This window comes from Perissodus microlepis, chromosome 4 (assembly GCF_051167445.1).
Source record: "Perissodus microlepis isolate ML-2025 ecotype Zambia chromosome 4, ASM5116744v1, whole genome shotgun sequence".
Taxonomy (NCBI): Eukaryota; Metazoa; Chordata; class Actinopteri; order Cichliformes; family Cichlidae; genus Perissodus; species Perissodus microlepis.
Genome location: NC_140464.1, coordinates 7,192,031 through 7,211,762, shown reverse-complemented (window position 1 = coordinate 7,211,762; position 19,732 = coordinate 7,192,031). Strand labels below are relative to the sequence as shown.

At 39.0% G+C, this 19,732-nt stretch overlaps 2 protein-coding genes across 2 annotated transcripts; both read left to right on the top strand.

Annotated features, from left to right (window-relative positions):
- Window positions 1–2,045: 2,045 nt before the first annotated feature.
- Window positions 2,046–10,002, top strand: retsat.2 (retinol saturase, tandem duplicate 2). The gene is made up of 11 exons (XM_084925332.1): window positions 2,046–2,285; window positions 3,443–3,625; window positions 3,805–4,046; window positions 5,039–5,240; window positions 5,328–5,525; window positions 5,610–5,729; window positions 6,827–6,965; window positions 7,262–7,371; window positions 7,454–7,623; window positions 9,179–9,338; window positions 9,435–10,002. Exons 1-11 carry the CDS (start codon window positions 2,066–2,068, stop codon window positions 9,581–9,583), a joined length of 1,893 nt encoding a protein of 630 aa, XP_084781458.1. The 5' UTR covers window positions 2,046–2,065; the 3' UTR covers window positions 9,584–10,002.
- A 102-nt stretch (window positions 10,003–10,104) lies between these two features.
- cdk21 (cyclin-dependent kinase 21) lies at window positions 10,105–18,820 on the top strand. The gene is made up of 8 exons (XM_084925336.1): window positions 10,105–10,443; window positions 11,977–12,230; window positions 15,076–15,208; window positions 15,292–15,459; window positions 15,646–15,755; window positions 15,900–15,950; window positions 16,726–16,858; window positions 18,059–18,820. The coding sequence occupies exons 2-8, from the start codon at window positions 12,001–12,003 to the stop codon at window positions 18,134–18,136; spliced, it is 903 nt and encodes a 300-aa protein (XP_084781462.1). The 5' UTR covers window positions 10,105–10,443; window positions 11,977–12,000; the 3' UTR covers window positions 18,137–18,820.
- The last annotated feature ends 912 nt before the right edge of the window (window positions 18,821–19,732 follow it).

The window sequence follows — 19,732 nt, the reverse complement described above, 5'->3', positions numbered from 1 at the left end:
GAAAGTGGTGGATTGGCCAGATGCTGGTCGGTGTGTAAAAAAAACAAAACAAAACAAAACTAACTCAGTTGTTTGGTGGTGGCTATGGCGGAGCCTCCACAGATTCAGTAACATTAATAAGTGGTGGAGGACAGCAGGTGGATGAGAGAAAGGGGAGGCAAGAGGAGAGACCTGAGGCGGCCGCCGGTCCGAGTGTCAGGTGAACTGAACTTCAGGTAAGAAGTTATGACCTGCAGTCTATCTGGGTCAGATATAAACCAAGTTTAGGTGTAGTTTATTTTCGTTGTGCTGACTTTTTACAGTCAGTTACAATAACTCGTACTGCGTGCTAGCTAGCACCACGGAGTGTCTATACAGCTGGGTGGGTGCTATGATGTTACTGATAGTGAACTTTATTTAATTCATAAGGTTGGTAGAGTTGCCAACCGTCCCGTAAAAAGATGGAATCGTCCCGCATTACGCGTTTGGTGTTGAGCTGTGAAGGGACGCAGTTTGTCCCGGACTTCAGCTAGAATGGAAAAAGACACAAAGGTGGATTTATTCTGTTACGCTGCACAGCTGCCTCTTCTCTCATTCTCTCCCCTCTCTCTCCTGTTGCTACTTCAATCATGAAACTGATCAATCATAAGCTGATCGGCTTTTCTGTCTTGTTTGTTTATCGCCCACTTTGCGCCAGAAAGAGGAAACCGCCGGATGTCGCTAAACAACAGCAGCACGTTTAAGCTTGATCAGCTGTTGTTAGAATTTATTTAATATTTCTTTCTAGTAGCTGATGTTTGCTGGAGCCACAGCTGTAAAACCTGCTGGTCATGATATCGGTTTGGATATCTGGTGAGAGGGAAACATGCTGATGAAACCAGGAGATGTCCTTACTGAATCATCAGAGCTGAACAGGTGATGGAGAAACAAGTTTACCTTTTAGGTGACATGAATGAGTTGAAGGGTTGGGTTGAATATTAACAAACATGCCATATTGGCCCAGTTTATTTCTCTTATAATTGTTGTGAGGAGACCATAAATAGCATTTGTATTTTCTGTTGTACAGTTCATTTGCTGTTGTGGAGTTCTTGTTATGGATAAAAAGTGTCTTTTTTTTTTTTTTTTGTTTCAAAACAGCTGATAACTATTTGCTGATAGCTGCCAACATCTGCGAACAAATATTCCATAAAGTGGTTCTATATATTGTGTAACTGTTCATATAGAGCGTTATTAAGTTTATTGCTAATGCAATCATATGGCACACTGACTTCTGAGGAAATTTTAAATGGCACTCGTCATCAGAAAGGTTGCCTACCCCTGGTGTAGAGCTTACTGTGAGGTTTTGGTAAAGTCTGATTAAATGGGTGTTAAATATAGCTGTACTTAAATAATTTCCTCCCCAAATACACAAATGAGGGTTTTAAGAAGCTTTGAAACATCACACAATGTTCCTCGGCAAATAAGTGTTTTTTAAACATTTAATAAAACGTCTAAGATAAGCTGGAGCGAGGAATTCTGTAACTGCAAAGGTGGAAGGTGTTTACCTTCTAGGGGTAGCAACTTTTTAAAACCTTATTACGCAGAGACAGCCCAATTTTAAGATAATTTTTTAGCATTATTGTAAGGTCCTTACCTTACAATGTAAAGCGCCTTGAGAAAACTGTTTGGTTTTTTTTTGTTTTGTTTTTTTAATAGTTAATTTAATCAGTGGTTTAACAAAAGTAAAACACTGCAAAGAGATGTTGTGGATCATGTACACTACCCTGCTGAAAAGACAAATTTTATGCTTTGGCCATGGAACTTTTACAAATAAGATGAACAGTGCTTTATGTGAATAAAGCAGCAGCAAAACACAAGGACGATAAAAGCAGCAGCAATAAAAACGTAATAAATTCATTAGGACACAGTAAATTTCAACTTAAAAACATAATAAACACCAAAGGAAGCTGTCACGTTGAACTTGACGATAATTGGTCGAAATATAATAACGCGTCCCAAAAGGGAGATTCTGATTGGGCAGTTTCGCCACCTGTCAGTTATGTGGGCGGTACTGATCCGAGCTGTTAAGTAAAGGCTCTGGTTTTTGATGGAACCCAATGAGGAAGTGAACGCCGTGACTGTGCCGAGTGGTTTGGGAAGGGGCGCAATGATGATCGCTGTGGGCATTATTTGTGCGGCGATTGTCATATTTTTATTACATTATGTCTTCGGCGGCCGCGGGCCTGATCCCTTTGAGAAGGACACTCGTGAACCGCTAAAGAAGAGAGTTTACGACAAGAAAGAGAAAAATAAAGTGCTGAAGCAAGGTGAGTAAAAGGTCCATTACACTCGGAGTTATGTAGGTCAAGTGTCAGCCTTTGCATTTGAACTATTCAAGTCAACTATTTGACTCATTCTTATTTATATTTGTTTGTGGATTTTTATAAGTCAGCAGACAGATGCTTAGTCAGAACTGAAACTGGAAGTTGTTGTAAATTTTGCTAATTTTATGCACTCCTACTATAAACATATATAAATAGATATAAGATGAGATCTGTGGGTTTGGAATGGACGTTGCAAAGTTTATAAAAGTGCAAGATTCCTTTGGTACTTTTGCCAAACCAAGACTGCAAAAAAAAAAAAAAAAGGGAGCAGCCTAAAAATCTCAGATAATCTCTGCACAAATAAAAAAAGGAAGAAGGAAATCTGGGCAAAAACTGGAGATCACAGTCTACAAATTTACAATAAACATTACTTGGATATTTTATGTTATTACATTGGGGAAAAAATATGAGGAAAAAAAGTACTACAAAAATGTGTAAATGTCATACTATAAACTAATAAGTCACAAAAAATAGTTTTTTACCCCTCGAGGTTAGAATCCGGGGGCGACCGTGGCTCAGGGGTTTGGGAAGCGCATCTGTAACCGGAAGGTCGCCGGTTTGATCCCTGGGCTCTCTGTCCTGGTCGTTGTGTCCTTGGGCAAGACACTTTACCCTACCGCCTACTGGTGTTGGCCAGAGGGGCCGATGGCGCGATATGTCAGTCTGCCCCAGGGCAGCTGTGGCTACAACCGTAGCTTGCCTCCACCAGTGTGTGAATGTGAGAGTGAATGAATAGTGGAATTGTACAGCGCTTTGGGTGCCTTGAAAAGCGCTATATAAATCCAATCTATTATTATTATTAATCCTATAAATATACCCAGTCTGCTGATTTTTTTTTTTTTTTTTTTACCCCATTAAGCTTCCCATTTTATTTGGTGTTTGGTTTGAGAAATTGTACTAATATAGTAAGTTGTAATAATAGCCTGAATACACCATGGTATGAAAGTGAGCAAAACAGAATATCTGGAGTTTTTGTGAATCTGACACCAATTATGTTTTAAAATGATTCTTATTGGTGGTGCATGACTAGAATTCTCCAATTTATTACTGTTATGCTAAAACCATGCTGGTGATTGAATGGTTTGTTTCCACCTCTTTAGGTTTTGTGGCCAATAGAGTACCGGAGAACCTGGATGCCATCGTCATCGGCAGTGGGGTTGGTGGGCTCGGACTTGCCGTGCTGCTTGCAAAAGTTGGAAAAAGGGTTTTGGTTCTGGAGCAGCACAGCCGGGCCGGAGGATGCTGCCACACGTTCACTGAGAAGGGCTTTGAATTTGATGTTGGTGAGATCAGTGACTCGTGTTACTTTATTATTCCCTAAAATTAAAATATATGTATTTTTTAAAGAGGAGAGAAGATTTGACAGTTTTTGCAATGATGATCTTTGATTTGGCAAATACTTTTCGATCTCGATTAAGGGATCTGAAGTCTCCTCTCTGTGATCTATACAATCATCCCACAGGAATCCACTACATTGGCGAACTGTTGGACCACAAGCCGTTTCGATGCATGCTGGATCAGATCACCAATGGGCAGCTGGAGTGGGAGCCCCTGGAGAACCCATTCGATCACGTTGTGCTGGGACCTCCAGAAAACCGCCGCCGGTACCCCATCTACAGTAGCAGGACTCGCTTCACAGATGAACTGAAGAAGTGTTTCCCAGGAGAAGAAAAGGCTATTGACGAGTTCATGAAGCTGGCCAAGGTAGAATCACAGTTTAGTTTGTGCATCTGCAACTTAGTGACTTTTATTAGCATTGCAAACTTATTTTTTGAGTAATAAGTAGGCTCATATTTTATTGGGTGGACCTTTATTCGTTATTCCAGCATGTGAAGACCTTTCCTGCTGGGAACTATGTGTTTATGCACTTTTATTAGCCAACATCTGTGGATGTTTCACAGATAATCAGCTGGTAATTCAAAGGTGGGATTCATGAGGCAGCATCTTTTTTTTTTTTAGCTGCAACATTACACAACTTCACTCAGACTGAGTTGCGCCAAAGTTTGCCCTTCGGCATGCAAATAAAGGAGCAGATTTTCCTTGGTGCTTTTGGAGGGCACACTTTTTAATTAACCTTCTTCTTCTCAATCGCTTTAAGTTATGCAAACAGTCTTTGTGTCTCTGATTCAGATCTTTTGAAACGTATAACAATAGTTTCTCTCACAAGGGATTTTTCTAAGAGACTCTTTATCTTTCTTGGAACCGTGTCAGTGTTAACTAACTTCTCCCAACAGATACAGCTAAATATTGTAAAACTGATCATTTTTGCAGTACTTTTGGTCTATTTTACTCCACAAAACAAAGTGATCCATTTTTGGGAAATTAGAGCATATCAAATATTGATAGCAATAACAATACATTATTAATTTATCATAACGTTTTATGGAGTAATGAGGAAAGGTGCACTTGGACTGGCCTCATGGCACATGGCACCTTATGGCCAAGTTTTTATGGCCTTATGGCACCACCCATCTGTTTCACAAACGTACTTCTTACATTTGTCCATTCTCCTGTAGAAGTATAGTCAGGAATATATTTCCTTGCTGTTGCCACATGATATGTAATGAGTATGAATATTACGTACATTTAGTGATAATTTAAAAATATTTAATTATCACTAAATGTATGTAATTTGTAAGCACAGGAGACAAGACTACTTTCCTTACACTTTTTTCCACTGTGTGTTTCATGTTCAGAAAACTGGAAACGGAGTTTGGTTCCTCGCTCTTCTGAAGATTCTCCCTCTCCCGCTGGCTAAGTTCCTGGTTCACACCGGCCTAGTCAGGCATCTGTCTTTCTTCTTCAAGATGGCTCCCCGCAGCCTTACAGATGTGGTCAACGAGCTGACAGAGAACAAGGACCTCAGGGCTGTCTTCAGCTACATCTTTGGCACCTATGGTGAGCCCGGCTGTGGTTTTAGTGGTGTAATCAGATCAGTTCTTCGCTATGCTGCTCTCACTGTTGGTTTCCATCTCTGATCTGCAGGTAAAATTCCCAAAGATGCCAGCTTTGCCATGCACAGTTTGCTGATCACCCACTACCTGAATGGCGCCTGGTACCCTAAAGGCGGAGCTAGTGAGATCGCCTACCATATGATCCCCATCATTGAAAAGGCAGGGGGCGCTGTTCTGGTTCGAGCTCCAGTCAATCGCATCTTATTCAATGATGCCAAGGAAGCTTGTGGTGGGTCCTCAGTTTCTCTACACACAGTTAGCTCAACATCCCACAGAGGAGGTGATTCACTGTGTTTGTGTTTTATGGCTTCAGGTGTCAGCGTAATGAAAGGTCAGGAGGAAGTACACATCCATGCTCCTCTGATCATCTCTGACGCTGGCATTTTCAACACATACCAGAAGCTGATTCCCAAAGACCTCCAGACCATGCCAGGTAAGAAAGGACTTTTTTTTAACCTTTATTTGAAGGAACATTGAAGATGTTTTTGACAGTTAAGTGGCAAGATAGTGGACTCAGCTAAGCTTCAGGATCACTCCCATAAACAGTCAACTTGACTGGTCATATTATAATAAGCAGGTGTCAACTGAAAGACCTCTCCAAAACCACACATCACACTCACCACTGAGCTGTTTGCTCTAGTTACAGTGTCACACTGTGTTTACCACAAACAAAGATAGATGCCCATGTGCAGTCCCCACTCTTTCTCAGCAGTCTACCTGCTTTTATACATATAACATTGGACAAGTTACCCAAGAGAGCAAGAGAGAGAGGGAGCTCAGTTTTAAGAGAAGCCATCTCAGATTTTTTGCAGTTTAATCTGGATTACCTTCCCTCTGAGTTGACAAATAGTGAGGTCTTACTATCACCCAGTGCTGACAATAACTGTGATATTTAAAAATATATATATAAATATCTTATTACAAATATAACTTAGATAAATATAACTAACATAACTTTTGGCACAGCTTTCAAAACATAGACTTACTGCATGATAAAAGATCAAAGTTAGCAGACTGTGGGTTTGTGTGAGCACAGTGGCCGGGGATGAGATCAAATTCCTGCCAGAGTTGGCTCAGTCTGCTCCTGGGTCCAGTTACAGTTGAGGAGGTAAAGTTGATCAGGGCTCCAACAGACTTGTAACTGTAACTAAGGATTTTCTTTATTCTGATCAATTAGAAAGCCCCAACACAGAAAAAACGTCTTGCTAACAGTTCCTTTATTTGTATGATTTGCAGCCTAAACCCTGGATTTTCCTAACTAAAACACTAGCGTGTCATGATATAAAACGGAGAAAAGTACCCAGCCCTCACATTTGAGAGGATAAATTTAAGAGATAAGTAAATATCAAAGTTCCGTGTTCGTCCTTTGCTGATTGATTCACTGAGTAATCATGTCAGCACTCAATGGACTTTAAAGTATAAGTACTGATGCTGATGCACAGTGCTACTTGTTGCAGTACTTGTTTTTCCCTCTAATCAGGGGAATGACTCATGCTTCTAACATCAGTTTTATATTGCTTTGCTTTCCAGCTATCCAGAAGCAGCTGAGTATGCTGAAGCATGGTGAAGGTGGTCTGAGCGTTTTCATGGGTATGAATGGGACGAAGGAGGAGCTGGGCCTGAAAGCAGACAACTACTGGATCTTTACTGAGAACAATTTCGATGAACTGTACGAAACCTTTTGTTTTCATTCCTTTTACAATTAGGACCAAATATAAACTTTGGTATTTATAGCCAAATCAGAATATTACAGCATAATAATGAGATACACCAGTATAAATTCTTACTTGTACTTTTTTTTTTTTGCCACAGCAAGAAAGTATCAGAAATGTCAGATTTTTCATGGTGAATGATAGAAAGAAATGTTCAGAATGCAGATGTTGCAGATGCCTAAAGGTAGTTTTTGGTCCAGTCCTTAATGTCAGTATAAATTCAGAAGAGTCTCTTATTTGTATTTTTTTTAAGGGTTGTGAATTATATGAAGAAAGACAGAGAAGAGGCAGCAAAAAATGTACCTCTCCTCTTTGTCGCCTCTCCCTCAGCTAAAGATCCTACTTGGGAGGCGAGATCACCAGGTACAGAATCACGAAATCTCAACCTGATGGATTATTTTATTTAATGTTTTTCAAAAACAGTCTCATTTTTTCTTCACATTAGGGAAGTCTACTTTGAGTCTGGTCACTTTTGCCAAATATGAATGGTTTGAGGAGTGGAAGGATGGCAAGGTGACAAACAGAGGGCGCGACTACACGGAGCTGAAACAGGCATTCATTGACACCATTCTAGAAGTAGTAATGGATGTTTTCCCCAAGATCACCAGAGACAAGGTAAAAACTCTTCCCATGTAGCTTCTAGTAGACAGGTTTAATGATGGAATTTGGCACTTATGTACTATATAAAGCCAAACTTCGGTTACGACCACCTTATTTATATAACTCAATCAAGAATGTTGTGTAAGAATTCTTTTATAATCCGGCAGCCTCGCCTCTGTCAGTGCGCCCCAGGGTCGCTGTGGTTACAATGTAGCTTGCCATCACCAGTGTGTGAATGTGTGTGTGAATGGGTGGATGACTGGATATGTAAAAGCGCTTTGGGGTCCTTAGGGACTAGTAAAGCGCTATATAAATACAGGCCATTTACCATTTAAAATTCTCTGCTGCACAATTTGTTAATAATTGCTCATTTTGAACTGACCATCAAAGCAAAATCACCATTTTAAGACCACTTGTTGCTGAGTGTAGTTCATGAGTTTGATTAAATCCCCACTTTATGTACACACCATCTGTTTATTGTGGGAAAGTTTCAAGGGTGGCTAAGAAGTCACATTGCAGAGCCTCTTGTGTGCTGTCAGAAAGTGGCAAAGAGACGTATTAGTGAAGCCAAAAACAGATTGTTGTTGTTTTGCCAAAGAGTGACAGTGGTGTTGTATTGTGACAGATCTAAGGAGGGAATGGTTCAGGCTGCATAAAGTTGGAGGTTTGAAAAACAGCTAAAACATCTTTCTGAAGCCAAACAGTTCATGACTAATACAATTAGGACCTCTTTACACCACAACGTCGGATTTGAATTCAAATAAACAATATGTTAAACAAGTGCACTTTCAGCTTTAGGCCAAAGGTTTTTGCAAAAGTTTTTGCATTAACTGTTTCAGAGGTTCAGACATAATTAGATAATTGCCTGACAAGCAGTTTAATAACCAAGTGACTTCTGCTCCGTCGCAGATTGTGCAGATAAAAGATTTGGAACTAATTCCAAGGTGAACTTGTTTTGGTAGTTTTTCATTGGAACTCTTAATATGAGGTCACAAGTGAACGAGGTCGTAATTAGGCCAAAAAAACCCAACAAAATAAACCTATAAGTGAGATGGCAAACACTCACTGATAGTTTTTTTTTTTTCATTTGTACAAGGGAAAAGAAAAGTATGGAGAGAAACAGCTCATGATCCAAATAATACCACATTATCTTTCAGAGATGCAGCACTATCGCCGTATGGAACTGTATCACTACTTTTTATTAATAACGTGTCTGCTAATAATAACCCAAAGCATACTGCAAAGACAACCAAAGGGCTTCTCAGGGCAGAGAAATCAGACATTTTTCAAAAACCAAGTCAGTCACAACCCAACAGAGCATGATTTTAGTAACTGAAGACATGCATTTTAGGTTAACTGGTGATCATCTATCTGTGTTAGCCCTGTAATAGATTAGTAACCTGTCCTAACCTGTAGTCCACCTCTTGGCCCATGACAGCTGGAAAATAGGCTCCAGCCGAGCTGTGACCCACAATGGGATAAATGGAAGAAGACAGATGGATGGAAGCAGTCTTGAATTCCTTGTTAAATAGTTCTGTGCAGCCATATATTTGTTTTCTTCCTTGTGCAGATTGAATACATTGATGCTGGTACTCCCATCACAAACACACACTACATCGGAGCCCCCAAAGGCGAGATCTATGGCGCAGATCACGGCATCAGCCGGTTCGACCCTGAGCTGAACATTACAGTGAGAGCTCAGACGCCACTGAAGAACCTCTATCTGACAGGTGTGTGTGAATCTGTGTGTTTAGAACATCCAAACATCCAGTCAGTGTGCTGTGATTTACTTTGCATGTATAACACTTGATGCCTTTGTTTCACAGGCCAGGATGTGTTTCTGTGCGGTTTCGCCGGTGCCCTCGCCGGAGCTCTCACTTGCGGCTCTGCCATTCTCAACCGAAACCTCCATCTGGATGCCATCGCCTTGGCAAAGAGGACAACATTTATTAATTCCAAGCTGAAAGGGGAGTAACTGCCTAACACCATTCAGCTGAGAGAGCGCTTCATGCAGCAATTAATCAGTGCTGTGCTGTGACACTTTTGCTCATCAGTAACATTAAAATACTGGAGAGAGTTTAATAACATAACACTTGGAGAACTCATATTAATTTACATTTCTCTTCTGCGGTTTGGTTAAGTAGTCTGTAATAATGTGGTCCTTATAAAAGCCTACTTGTACTTACTCAGGCTTTAACACAACTCATGTAAATGCTTTGTGAGTCATTCACAAAAACAGAATTAATATCCACTGTGTTGTGTGGTATTTATGCTAATTTTCTTTTGCACATAATGTGCCTAATTATGACATATGTTTGATTTACTTTTTTTCTAAACAGTTCTTTCATTAAACATTAAACAAGGGGTGCAAATAATAAAACCGTTACAACTGTATCTCTGGTGCACTGTGTGTTTTATGAGCAGGTCAGATTAATTTCTCATTGTACTGGGAAGATGGATGGATGCATTTCTCCAATAATTTTAGAAATAGTCCATGTAAAGCAGACCCACTTCAGTAGTAATTATTAGGATCTAAACTCAGCTTTGAGTGAATGACTAAAAAATGGCCACTTGCCAAAAGCTCTTCTTTGTTTATTTGTTTTGTTAATGTCCAACACCTGAACGCAGCATGCTGTGTACAGTGACATTTGACAGCAGCGTGGACACGTGTACCAGGAGTGGGCTTAGCTAAACGCAAGTTTTGTGCTTTCTGATTAGTTGGCGATTAAAAGGGGTGTGATTTTCTCATAATTTCTGTCATGCTGGCGACAGTCACGCAAAGACATTTTCACGTCGTCGCCGGGTGGTGGCGAAAAGGGCGCTGAACACTCTCAGGTAAAATTAAAAAACGACAGTGGCTATTTTAATCTTAATTCAGGGTTTATTAATACATAAAAACAACGGTGTTACAGGTGGTTTGAAGCGGTGCTGTGACAGCTGGTTATTACCGTTTGCAAACCCTCAGTTTACTCGCAGAGCCTCATTAGCTAGCTTACTGTGACTGCCGCTAGAAGGCCGTGTGAGCCGTTGTCACCCTAAAAGTGTGTCTTTCGAGCAAAGTTCAGGTTGATTTATATGGGCTCAAAATGTGGTCATAAATATTTTGTACTTGTAAAAAAGATTTGTATGTGTAAAAAAGATTTGTGTGTGCGTAAAAAAGATTTGTATGTGTAAAAAAGATTTGTGTGTGCGTAAAAAAGATTTGTGTGTGGACTTAGAAAAAAAACCCCAGCAAGTTACAAGTACGAATTTTGACCCTATTTTTCTTCCTTTCATCTGATTGGTCAATGTCATGTCAATCACAAATGTAACAATCCAATCAGAGAACAGATGGGTTTGGCGCTTTTTTGAACTGCAGGTCCTTGAAGGGTGATACAGTTTGAAGCTGGAGGATCTCTATATAAATATCCGATAGCAGCTAGGTCCCCTAACTTTCAGTAGCTGTTGAAAGGAAAAAGTTGTGGTATATCAGTGGTTAGAAATACCATTATTACTTTAGGATTAGTTTAACACAAAGTCAGGGCTGACCCAGGACCATTGCTGTGAGTCACAGTGCGCAGCATAAAAGTCCTTTCACATCAGACGCAGGATGTGCTGCTAATGCTAACTGCTAACTAAAAGCAAAGGATCCAGAATTTGTTACGCTGGCTGCTGGGCTCTGTGGGTTTTTGCAGCAGCTCTACCTGTACTAGATGCACCTGCTCCTTGTCTTTTCTATCTCTGACTTTATGTCCTCTACAAGAGTTTCTGTTTTTTTTGCTGGTTCTTCAAATGTTCAATAAAAACATCTATGCTAATTCATAACGAAGAAAGCTTTGTAATGAAGACTGTCATTTCCAAAACACTGCCCGCCCCCACCCCGCGGTCCGCAGCGCTGTTGAAAAGGCTGTGGAAGTCCCTATATTAAACACGTAGACCTGTGACACAAAAATCACCAAACTCGGACGACCACAGACTGTTTTCCTTCGTGGTGATGAAGGAAAACGCTGGGTTGGCATGTAAAAGGGCATTTATGCCCTTCAAAGACCTGCAGTTCAAAAAAAGCGCCCCTCCAACAGCCAAACCCATCTGTTCTCTGATTGGATTGTTACATTTGTGATTGACATGACATTGACCAATCAGATGAAAGGAAGAAAAATAGGGTCAAAATTCGTACTTGTAACTTGCAGGGTTTTTTTTTTTTCTAAGTCCACACACAAATCTTTTTTACGCACACACAAACCTTTTTTACACATACAAATCTTTTTTACGCACACACAAACCTTTTTTACACATACAAATCTTTTTTACACACACACAAATCTTTTTTACACATACAAATCTTTTTTACAAGTACAAAATATTTATGACCACATTTTGAGCCCACAGGATTTACCCTGAATTTCAAGAACAATGAGCATCGGCACTCAACCTTTGTGCTATGAGCTCTTGGCAGAAGTAGGACAAGGCTACTATGGTAAAGTGTACAAAGCCAGAGAGCTGGGAGAGAAACAGCGCCTCCTAGCGGTTAAGAAGTTCACCATCCACGGAGACACGTCGGAATCCGGAATCCCTGCCTTCATGATCCGAGAGGTGGCGCTGATGCGCAAGATGCAGCACTTTAACCATCCCAACATAGTCAAGTAGGTTTATATGTCATTTACAGTCCTAATACAACACAGTGTGACATAATCTTTAACATGAAACATGAGTTCAAAGAAAGGCCTGTTTTTTTTGTTTTTGTTTTTTAATCTATTTATAAAAAGAAAAAAAAAGCATTTAGTGCTTCAAAAAAAAATTTAATGTTAAGCACTATCACTCAATATATAGTTTTTTTAATTAACAAGACTGGTAATTACCAAAATCGATTTGATGTTTCTGCAGTGCTTAATTTACCATTATGCACGAGCTCTTTAATCCAAATGCTATTTTTAATGCTAAAATATAATTATTGTTTTTAGCTAATGCATTTTCATATTCAGTTCAGTTCAGTTCATTTTATTTCAAACATTTCAAACATATACTTTCACAATCATTACAAAATATCATTCCATTATTTGTTTGAAAAGGAGTAGGCAGAAGTATTTACTTATTTGTCTCTACCCCCTCAAGTTTTACCTCTCATTCATTTAATTTTCTTTTAGTCTTAAATTAAACAAACAACATAAGAAACAAAATAAAGCATACATACAAACATACATAAATCAAAAACAAGAAATAAGCAAGCCCCACCACAGTATAGTTTCTTTCATATGAAAAATACAGAATGTGTAAATTTGCAGATTCACAAGTTATGGAAAAACAAACAAACAAACAAAACCCCCCAAAAGAACTAAAACACCATTTCCAGCAACATTACCATCCTGGGTTAATCCTGTTTTCTTCATTCTTATACTTATTTAAAATTAGGTTTTTATAGTTAAACTGGTTTATGTTTTTACTTTCTTTTATTTCTTCTGTTAGACTGCTCCATGATTTAACTCCTGCAGTTGAGATAGACATAGTTTTTAAAGTTGTTCTAGCACTTTGTATTTTTAAATTCCATTTCCCTCGTAAGTTATACCCACCTTCTCTTTCTATGAACAATTTACAGATTTCTTTTGGAAGCAATTTATTTCTTACTTTATACATTATTTGCACTGTTTTAAGCTTCACCAAGTCTTGGAATTTAATAGCTTGCATTTTGACAAAGAGTGCATTTGTATGGTCCCTGTACCCCACATTATTTATTAATCTAATGGCCCTTTTCTGTATTATAGTTATTGTTTGTGTGTTACTTTTGTATGCGTTTCCCCAGAAACATACAGTAGCTCATATATGGCAGTAGTAAAGCACAGTATAAAATGTGCAGTGCTTTCTGATCCCCAGGACGCCAATGCATTGTCAACACATATTTCTACTTTGATGTTTCTCTTTTGTTTTCCAAATAACATAAATCTGGTTTTATCTAGATTCAATGATAATTTATTTATATCAAACCACTTCTTTAATATTGTTAATTCAGGGGTGGGCAATCTCAGTCCACGAGGGCCGGTGTCCCTGCAGGTTTTAGATGTGTCCTCAAACCAACACAGCTGATTTAAATGGCTAAATTAGCTCCTCAACATGTCCTGAAGTTCTCCAGAGGCCTGGTAACGAACTAATCATGTGATTCAGGTGTGTTGACCCAAGGTGAAATCTAAAACCTGCAGGGACACCGGCCCCCGTGGACTGAGATTGCCCACCCCTGCGTTAATTCCTGTGTGACCATCTCCAAAACCTGTGGCAATTCCACACCTGAACACAGTATATTTGTGTCATCTGCAAATATTACAAACTTTAAAATCTGGAATACTCTGCAGATATCATTTATGTACATAATAAACATTTTTGGACCCAGTACTGAACCTTGACGTACTCCACAAGCTATATCCATCAAATTAGATTTATATTCATTTATTTGTACATATTGTTGCCTATTCCCTACATAGCTTTTTAACCAGTACAAAACCACTCCCCTAAACCCGTACCTTTCCATTTTTTTATTAGAATTTCATGATTAACAGTATCAAACGCCTTCTTTAGATCTAAGAAAACTCAGAGCGCATACCCCTTGTTATCCATACATTCCGTTATCTTTTCCATTAAATCTATCAATGCCAAAGCTGTTGATCTGTTGCTTCTGAACCCATACTGACTATCTGTCAGTAATTCATATTTTTCCACAAAACTGTGAAATCTTTTTATGAAAAGTTTTTCCAGTATCTTAGAGAACTGGGAGAGTATTGACACTGGTCTATAGTTTGTAAAATGATGCCTTTCACCGGTTTTGTAAATGGGAATAACTTTAGCAACTTTCATTTTTTGTGGAAAACCCCCTTTTTGAAACGACAAGTTGAATATATATTTTAATGGTTTTACAATACCATCAATAACTGTCTTTACTGTTACCATATCACTATCATTCCAATCTGTACTGGTTTTGTTCTTAAGTCCTCTAACTATGCCATGAATCTCTTTCTCATTCGTAATGAAAAATTATTTACATGATATTTTTTCATGAGTTGCTACATTTGAATTTTTTACACTAAACACACTGATGATACACTTTTACATGTAAAATCTAAGTATGAGATGCTATTTTTCCAGTTTGTTAGACCTGATGTTATTTACTCTGTAGCTTCATTCTGTAGCCTCTGAAAGCTCTTCGTGTTACATGCACTATGCTTGATTTGTTCCTTTTAATTTTATGGGAACGCTTACAGGGTAGCATTGGAAAATCATTTCATGGGTATCTGTGTACAGTCTTTCAATCCTCTATTATTGTTAACATCCTGCCACAACTCCTGTCTAGCCTCACTTTAAACATCCCTTTGTCCTGTTAATTTCAAGCTTTCCACAATTCTAAATTGATTTTTTGACATTTATCCTAAACTGGTTTCATTTTACTTGCGCACTAATTGTGTGCATTGACTTGTTTCAACACTACTGCTGTATACTACTCTGCAGGCTGTTGGATGCATCTGCTGTACCAGTGGGTGTGAGCCTGGACCTCACACTGGTCCTTGAATACATTGACCAGGACCTGTCTACCTACCTCTCAAAAGCTCCTGCTTCTGGACTGAGCCGTGACTGCATAAAGGTGTGAGTCATGATCTGATATTGCTTTGCAGTCAAAGCTCACAGCTTGAGATAGAATCGTAATTACTGCCATGCTGCTCCCAGGATGTGATGCAGCAGTTGCTGCAGGGCCTGGACTTCCTACACATGAACATGGTGCTGCACCGAGACCTAAAACCAGAAAACGTCCTCATCAGCAGCCGTGGAGAAGTCAAGATCGCAGACTTTGGACTGGCACGGATCCTCACCTTTAATATTGCTCTTACCCCAGGTGTAAGTGAGACAACAGAAATTTGATGTTAAGCATTACGTTTCACTACAATAATCCTATCTTAACACAGTTTTCTTATACTCGGCACTGTTCTTGGGCCTGAGGTGAAAAAAACGCATTCCTTTTCTTTGCTTCTTCCACCCCCGCCTGTAACTTTATGTCTTATATTCTCTCCCGTTTCTGCTCAGGTGGTGACACTCTGGTATCGAGCTCCTGAGGTGCTGCTGAACTCTGTTTACATGTCCTCGGTGGACATGTGGAGTGCTGGATGCATCTTTGCTGAGCTCTTCCTCTTGAAGTAAGAGCCGCTCAGATTTTGTATCGCTGGAAGACATATTTGACGCTGGAATGTTATTCTAAATTTAGAGATAAAACCTTCTGTACAGTTGTGAAAATAGAGATGAAGTTGGCGTGTGATTTGAGCTGAGCTTTGTTCCCACAGGCCGTTGTTTCAGGGATACACAGAGGTGCAGCAGCTGCAAAAAATCTTCCAGTGAGTGTTTTTGTTTTTTGTGTATATCTTTAAAAAAAAAGGGGGGGGGAGCTTCTTTGCTCTGCACTGCCTCTCTGCTGTCATGCAGGGTTGTTTGTAACAATAATACTGAAAATGCACCAAGAAACACAGGAAGCGGTCAAGCATTTGAATTTTCATCCCTGTGGTGCATGTCATCGTTGGTCCAAACCCAAACCAATAGGGATAAAGCCAACCCAGAACCAAAGTAGGCCTTTCTATTGATGGACTGGGGGCTGCTGGAGGTTAACTTTCTCATTTCTTAGTTTGCTTAATCCTTTATTGCTCTTCTTGGGTCTTAGTCTCCCCACAGAGATGGAAGCAGAGGAGGCAAAGAAGAGACAAGGTGAAATTAGAAACGTCTATAGTCAAAGATGCGGTCAATGGCAGTTTTACCAGTTTTACAGCTGACTGCAAGAATACGCAAGACAATTTGTCAAAACATTAGTAACCCCCTCCTCTAATCCATGCAAGCTATCCTCCTCACCAAAAAGTTTGTAAATATATCCAAGTTTGTTTACCTTTGTTGTATCAAGGACAATGAAGAGAACTTTGACTGTTAACCCTGTTGATTTATAACATAGTCACATGGGCTGTATGCAGTCTTGCTTTTGTCCAGATGCAACTTTGCAAACTTTAGCCGTGGTTTTTAGAAAGAAGAGGGAGAACCCTTCCATACAAATCATACCTTTTCTGATTGCACCATACTCTGCGTTTTGTGCTGCTGCACGGTTGTTCCTTGCTTTATGTTTTTCAGGGTGATTGGTTTGCCTGTTGAGGAGGACTGGCCCACAGACAGCCCGATCTCATATTCAGTCAACTGGGGACCTCAAGGCTCTCTGACCAAGCTGCTGCCCAACCTGGGCCCAGATGAGGATGACCTCTTGTCTGTGAGCAGATCTGTGTTTGTGTGTTCACGTTGCACTTATGACAGCTGTGTCCACATCCCCTCCGTAATCACTCGTTCAACAAAGTATAAAAAATAGAATAGTTGAATTTGTGAAAAAAAGGGCATGAGATGTACACAGCCCTGCTGTCAGCGCTATGAGGCTGTTTTTAGTCAGAGCGGTGCATATTTAGCTTATGTTGCCATGGCAAACATGTTTGCCACATAATGTTTACTTTGTTTATCATCTTAGTTTAGACCGTTTATATTTGCAGAGCATTAAAAAGCAGCAGAGTTAAAAAACAAGTTATTTTTTCAGGACACATTGATGCCACTGCATTTAAACTCAGGACTGAAAAAAATGTGCGTCATTCTGATGGAAACGTTACATTTTAAACCAAATGTCAGAGCAGTTCTGTTCCTGTTACACAGCTTGCAGCCAGTGTTCCCTTATCCACGCTCTACGGAGTACCCAAACTGCTCAAAATAAAAAAAGGAAGTTAATTAATTAAAAAAAACCTTGTCATTAATTATTATGCCATTTATTAAATTAATATTAAAACTCACGATAATTTTTTTCTAAAATTTCTACTTTTATATTTATTCCCTTTCTTTCCATTTTATTTTGTTGAATTTTTTTTAATTCAAATATATTTGCATTATTCCGCCTAATTAAACAAGGCTGTTTCATCTCCTGAAATTATTTAAAGAATAGCCCAAAAGTTAACCTACTGATAAACTTTGAATGACGGCCCCTTATTTGCATAAAGAAACAGAAGTGCATTAAAAATTATAAAATTTAAAAACATTTGAAAAAAAGTACAAAAAGGAAAAAAAGAATACATAAATAAAATAAATATATAAAAATAAATAAACTATTTAATCGAAATATTAATTATACAAATTAATAGTAAACAGTATTGTAATTACACTCAGTAAAGTATTGTACTAATTAAATTTTTTAAATATTTATTTATTTGGCATTTTTGGTCCTCCATACTTGTGCAGTGCTTTCTTGCTTGGTTTTGTGTCTTAATATAAGTAATATTTTGTTCTTTGTGTTGCTGATTTGAATAAGTGATAATTCAAAAATTTGAGATTAATCAAAGGCAACAAACAACTTTGAGAATGTGGTTTCACAAAGTAGTAGGGATAGTAATTGTCTGTAAACTGTTAGTAAGGTGTAACATCTCCTCACCTGCAGCAATGTTTGGTATTCAGACCGAGTCGCCGCATCTCAGCCGCCAAAGCCCTGGCTCATCCTTTCTTCATGAAGCCCTGAAGATCTCGGTCGAATGAGGAGAGGAAGAAAGAGCAATTCAGCTGCTGCTGCTCTGAGCTTCTCCCACCTACATAATAGTTTTGTGCCATAAAATCCACCGTCAACTTTGTTCAGAGTTGATTATTGTCTTTGAGAGGTTTTAAACTGCAGTCATACCATCACGAGAGACTGTGGTCAGGTCTGAGGTTTCCACCTTTTTATACATCAGTTAAATTAGGATGCCTGACTCGCCGAATATGGATGTTATGGCACACAACCTTGAAGACAGTAGGTCGTATTTCGATAAATTCGATACATTTCAAACATGAAGCGGTTTTATTTTACACTGTTATAATTTCTTATTTCAACTTCATGTGTTTTGTGCGTGTTCTTTGATTCACAGAGTGTGCTTGTTTTTTGTTGTTTGGTTTTACTGTTTCGTTACATGCTTCAGAAACCTATTATGAGCACCTTTAAGTTTGTTGCTGTTTCTTTTCCACAAAAAAATCGTTCTAGAGTTGATTGAAAAGGAGGAAATGTCACACTTATTTTTTTATAATTTTGTAAAAAATATTTACTGATAACTGATGGTGTAATCAGTATAGAGCACACTGGTATTTATGTGTGTATTAACAGATTGTTTTCTTTTTCTACATAAGTTGCACTGTTCATTTCAAAAGCATTCCTATAAATAACTGTCTCTTACTGAGTTTGAGTTTGAATTTTGTTCCTTGCTGTGTGTTCCACTTGCACTTTCAAAGTGCGAAGAGAAGGGGGCGCTGTTATAACACTTTTTTCCAACAGGAAGGGAGCCGTTACAGTGGAGCCTGCCTTCACATTTACAGGTTTCACAGTAGGGACAGGTTAAAGGAAAGCCCTGAACTTTTGACCCCTACCGTGCTCTGGTATATTCAGAGGAAACACTTGTACCCTTTAAGGGAAGAATCACTGCAAACTAATATTATCCTGAATGATCACACTTATCCTTTGGAACATTTACATCATGATGGGAAAATTCCTTCCAAGATGGCAATGTCCTCCAGGGAGCCAGTGGTAGCTCAGAACCTTATTAAAACCCTTGATGTTGTTTTATCTGCTTACAGTCACCTGTGTGCCGGTCGGTGAGATATAAATCAGCCTCTCGCCTCTCTTGGATGCTCTTTTTAGGTGTAGGTGGTGAAGTTTTGAAGATCCCTGAGAGGAGCAGGTAGAGAATCAGCTTACTAAAAATGCATCCATAGGGGTCATTATGAATACATACAATTAAGAATGAACTTTTTTCATTTATGTATATAACTAATTATTTTCCACTTTGATTCAGTTAATTTAAGGATTGACGTACACAGGGTTTCTACATTACACAGCAGTTTCACTTCACTGCGTTCAGCGGGTTTGCAGTAATTAATATGGGGAATTTGTACCACGCAGGCGCAATATAAGACATAATTAACATCTTCAAATCAGGTTTTAACAGGTGTACATTCCTGAGGTTATTACTTCAAAAGTGAAATAATAATAAAGCAGACATAAAGTGAGTCAAAGGCTTCAGAGGTCATTTAGAGGCTGCAGCGGTTGTTAGAAACGTCTCTCACACAGAGCAAGGGGCGTCCCCCTGTG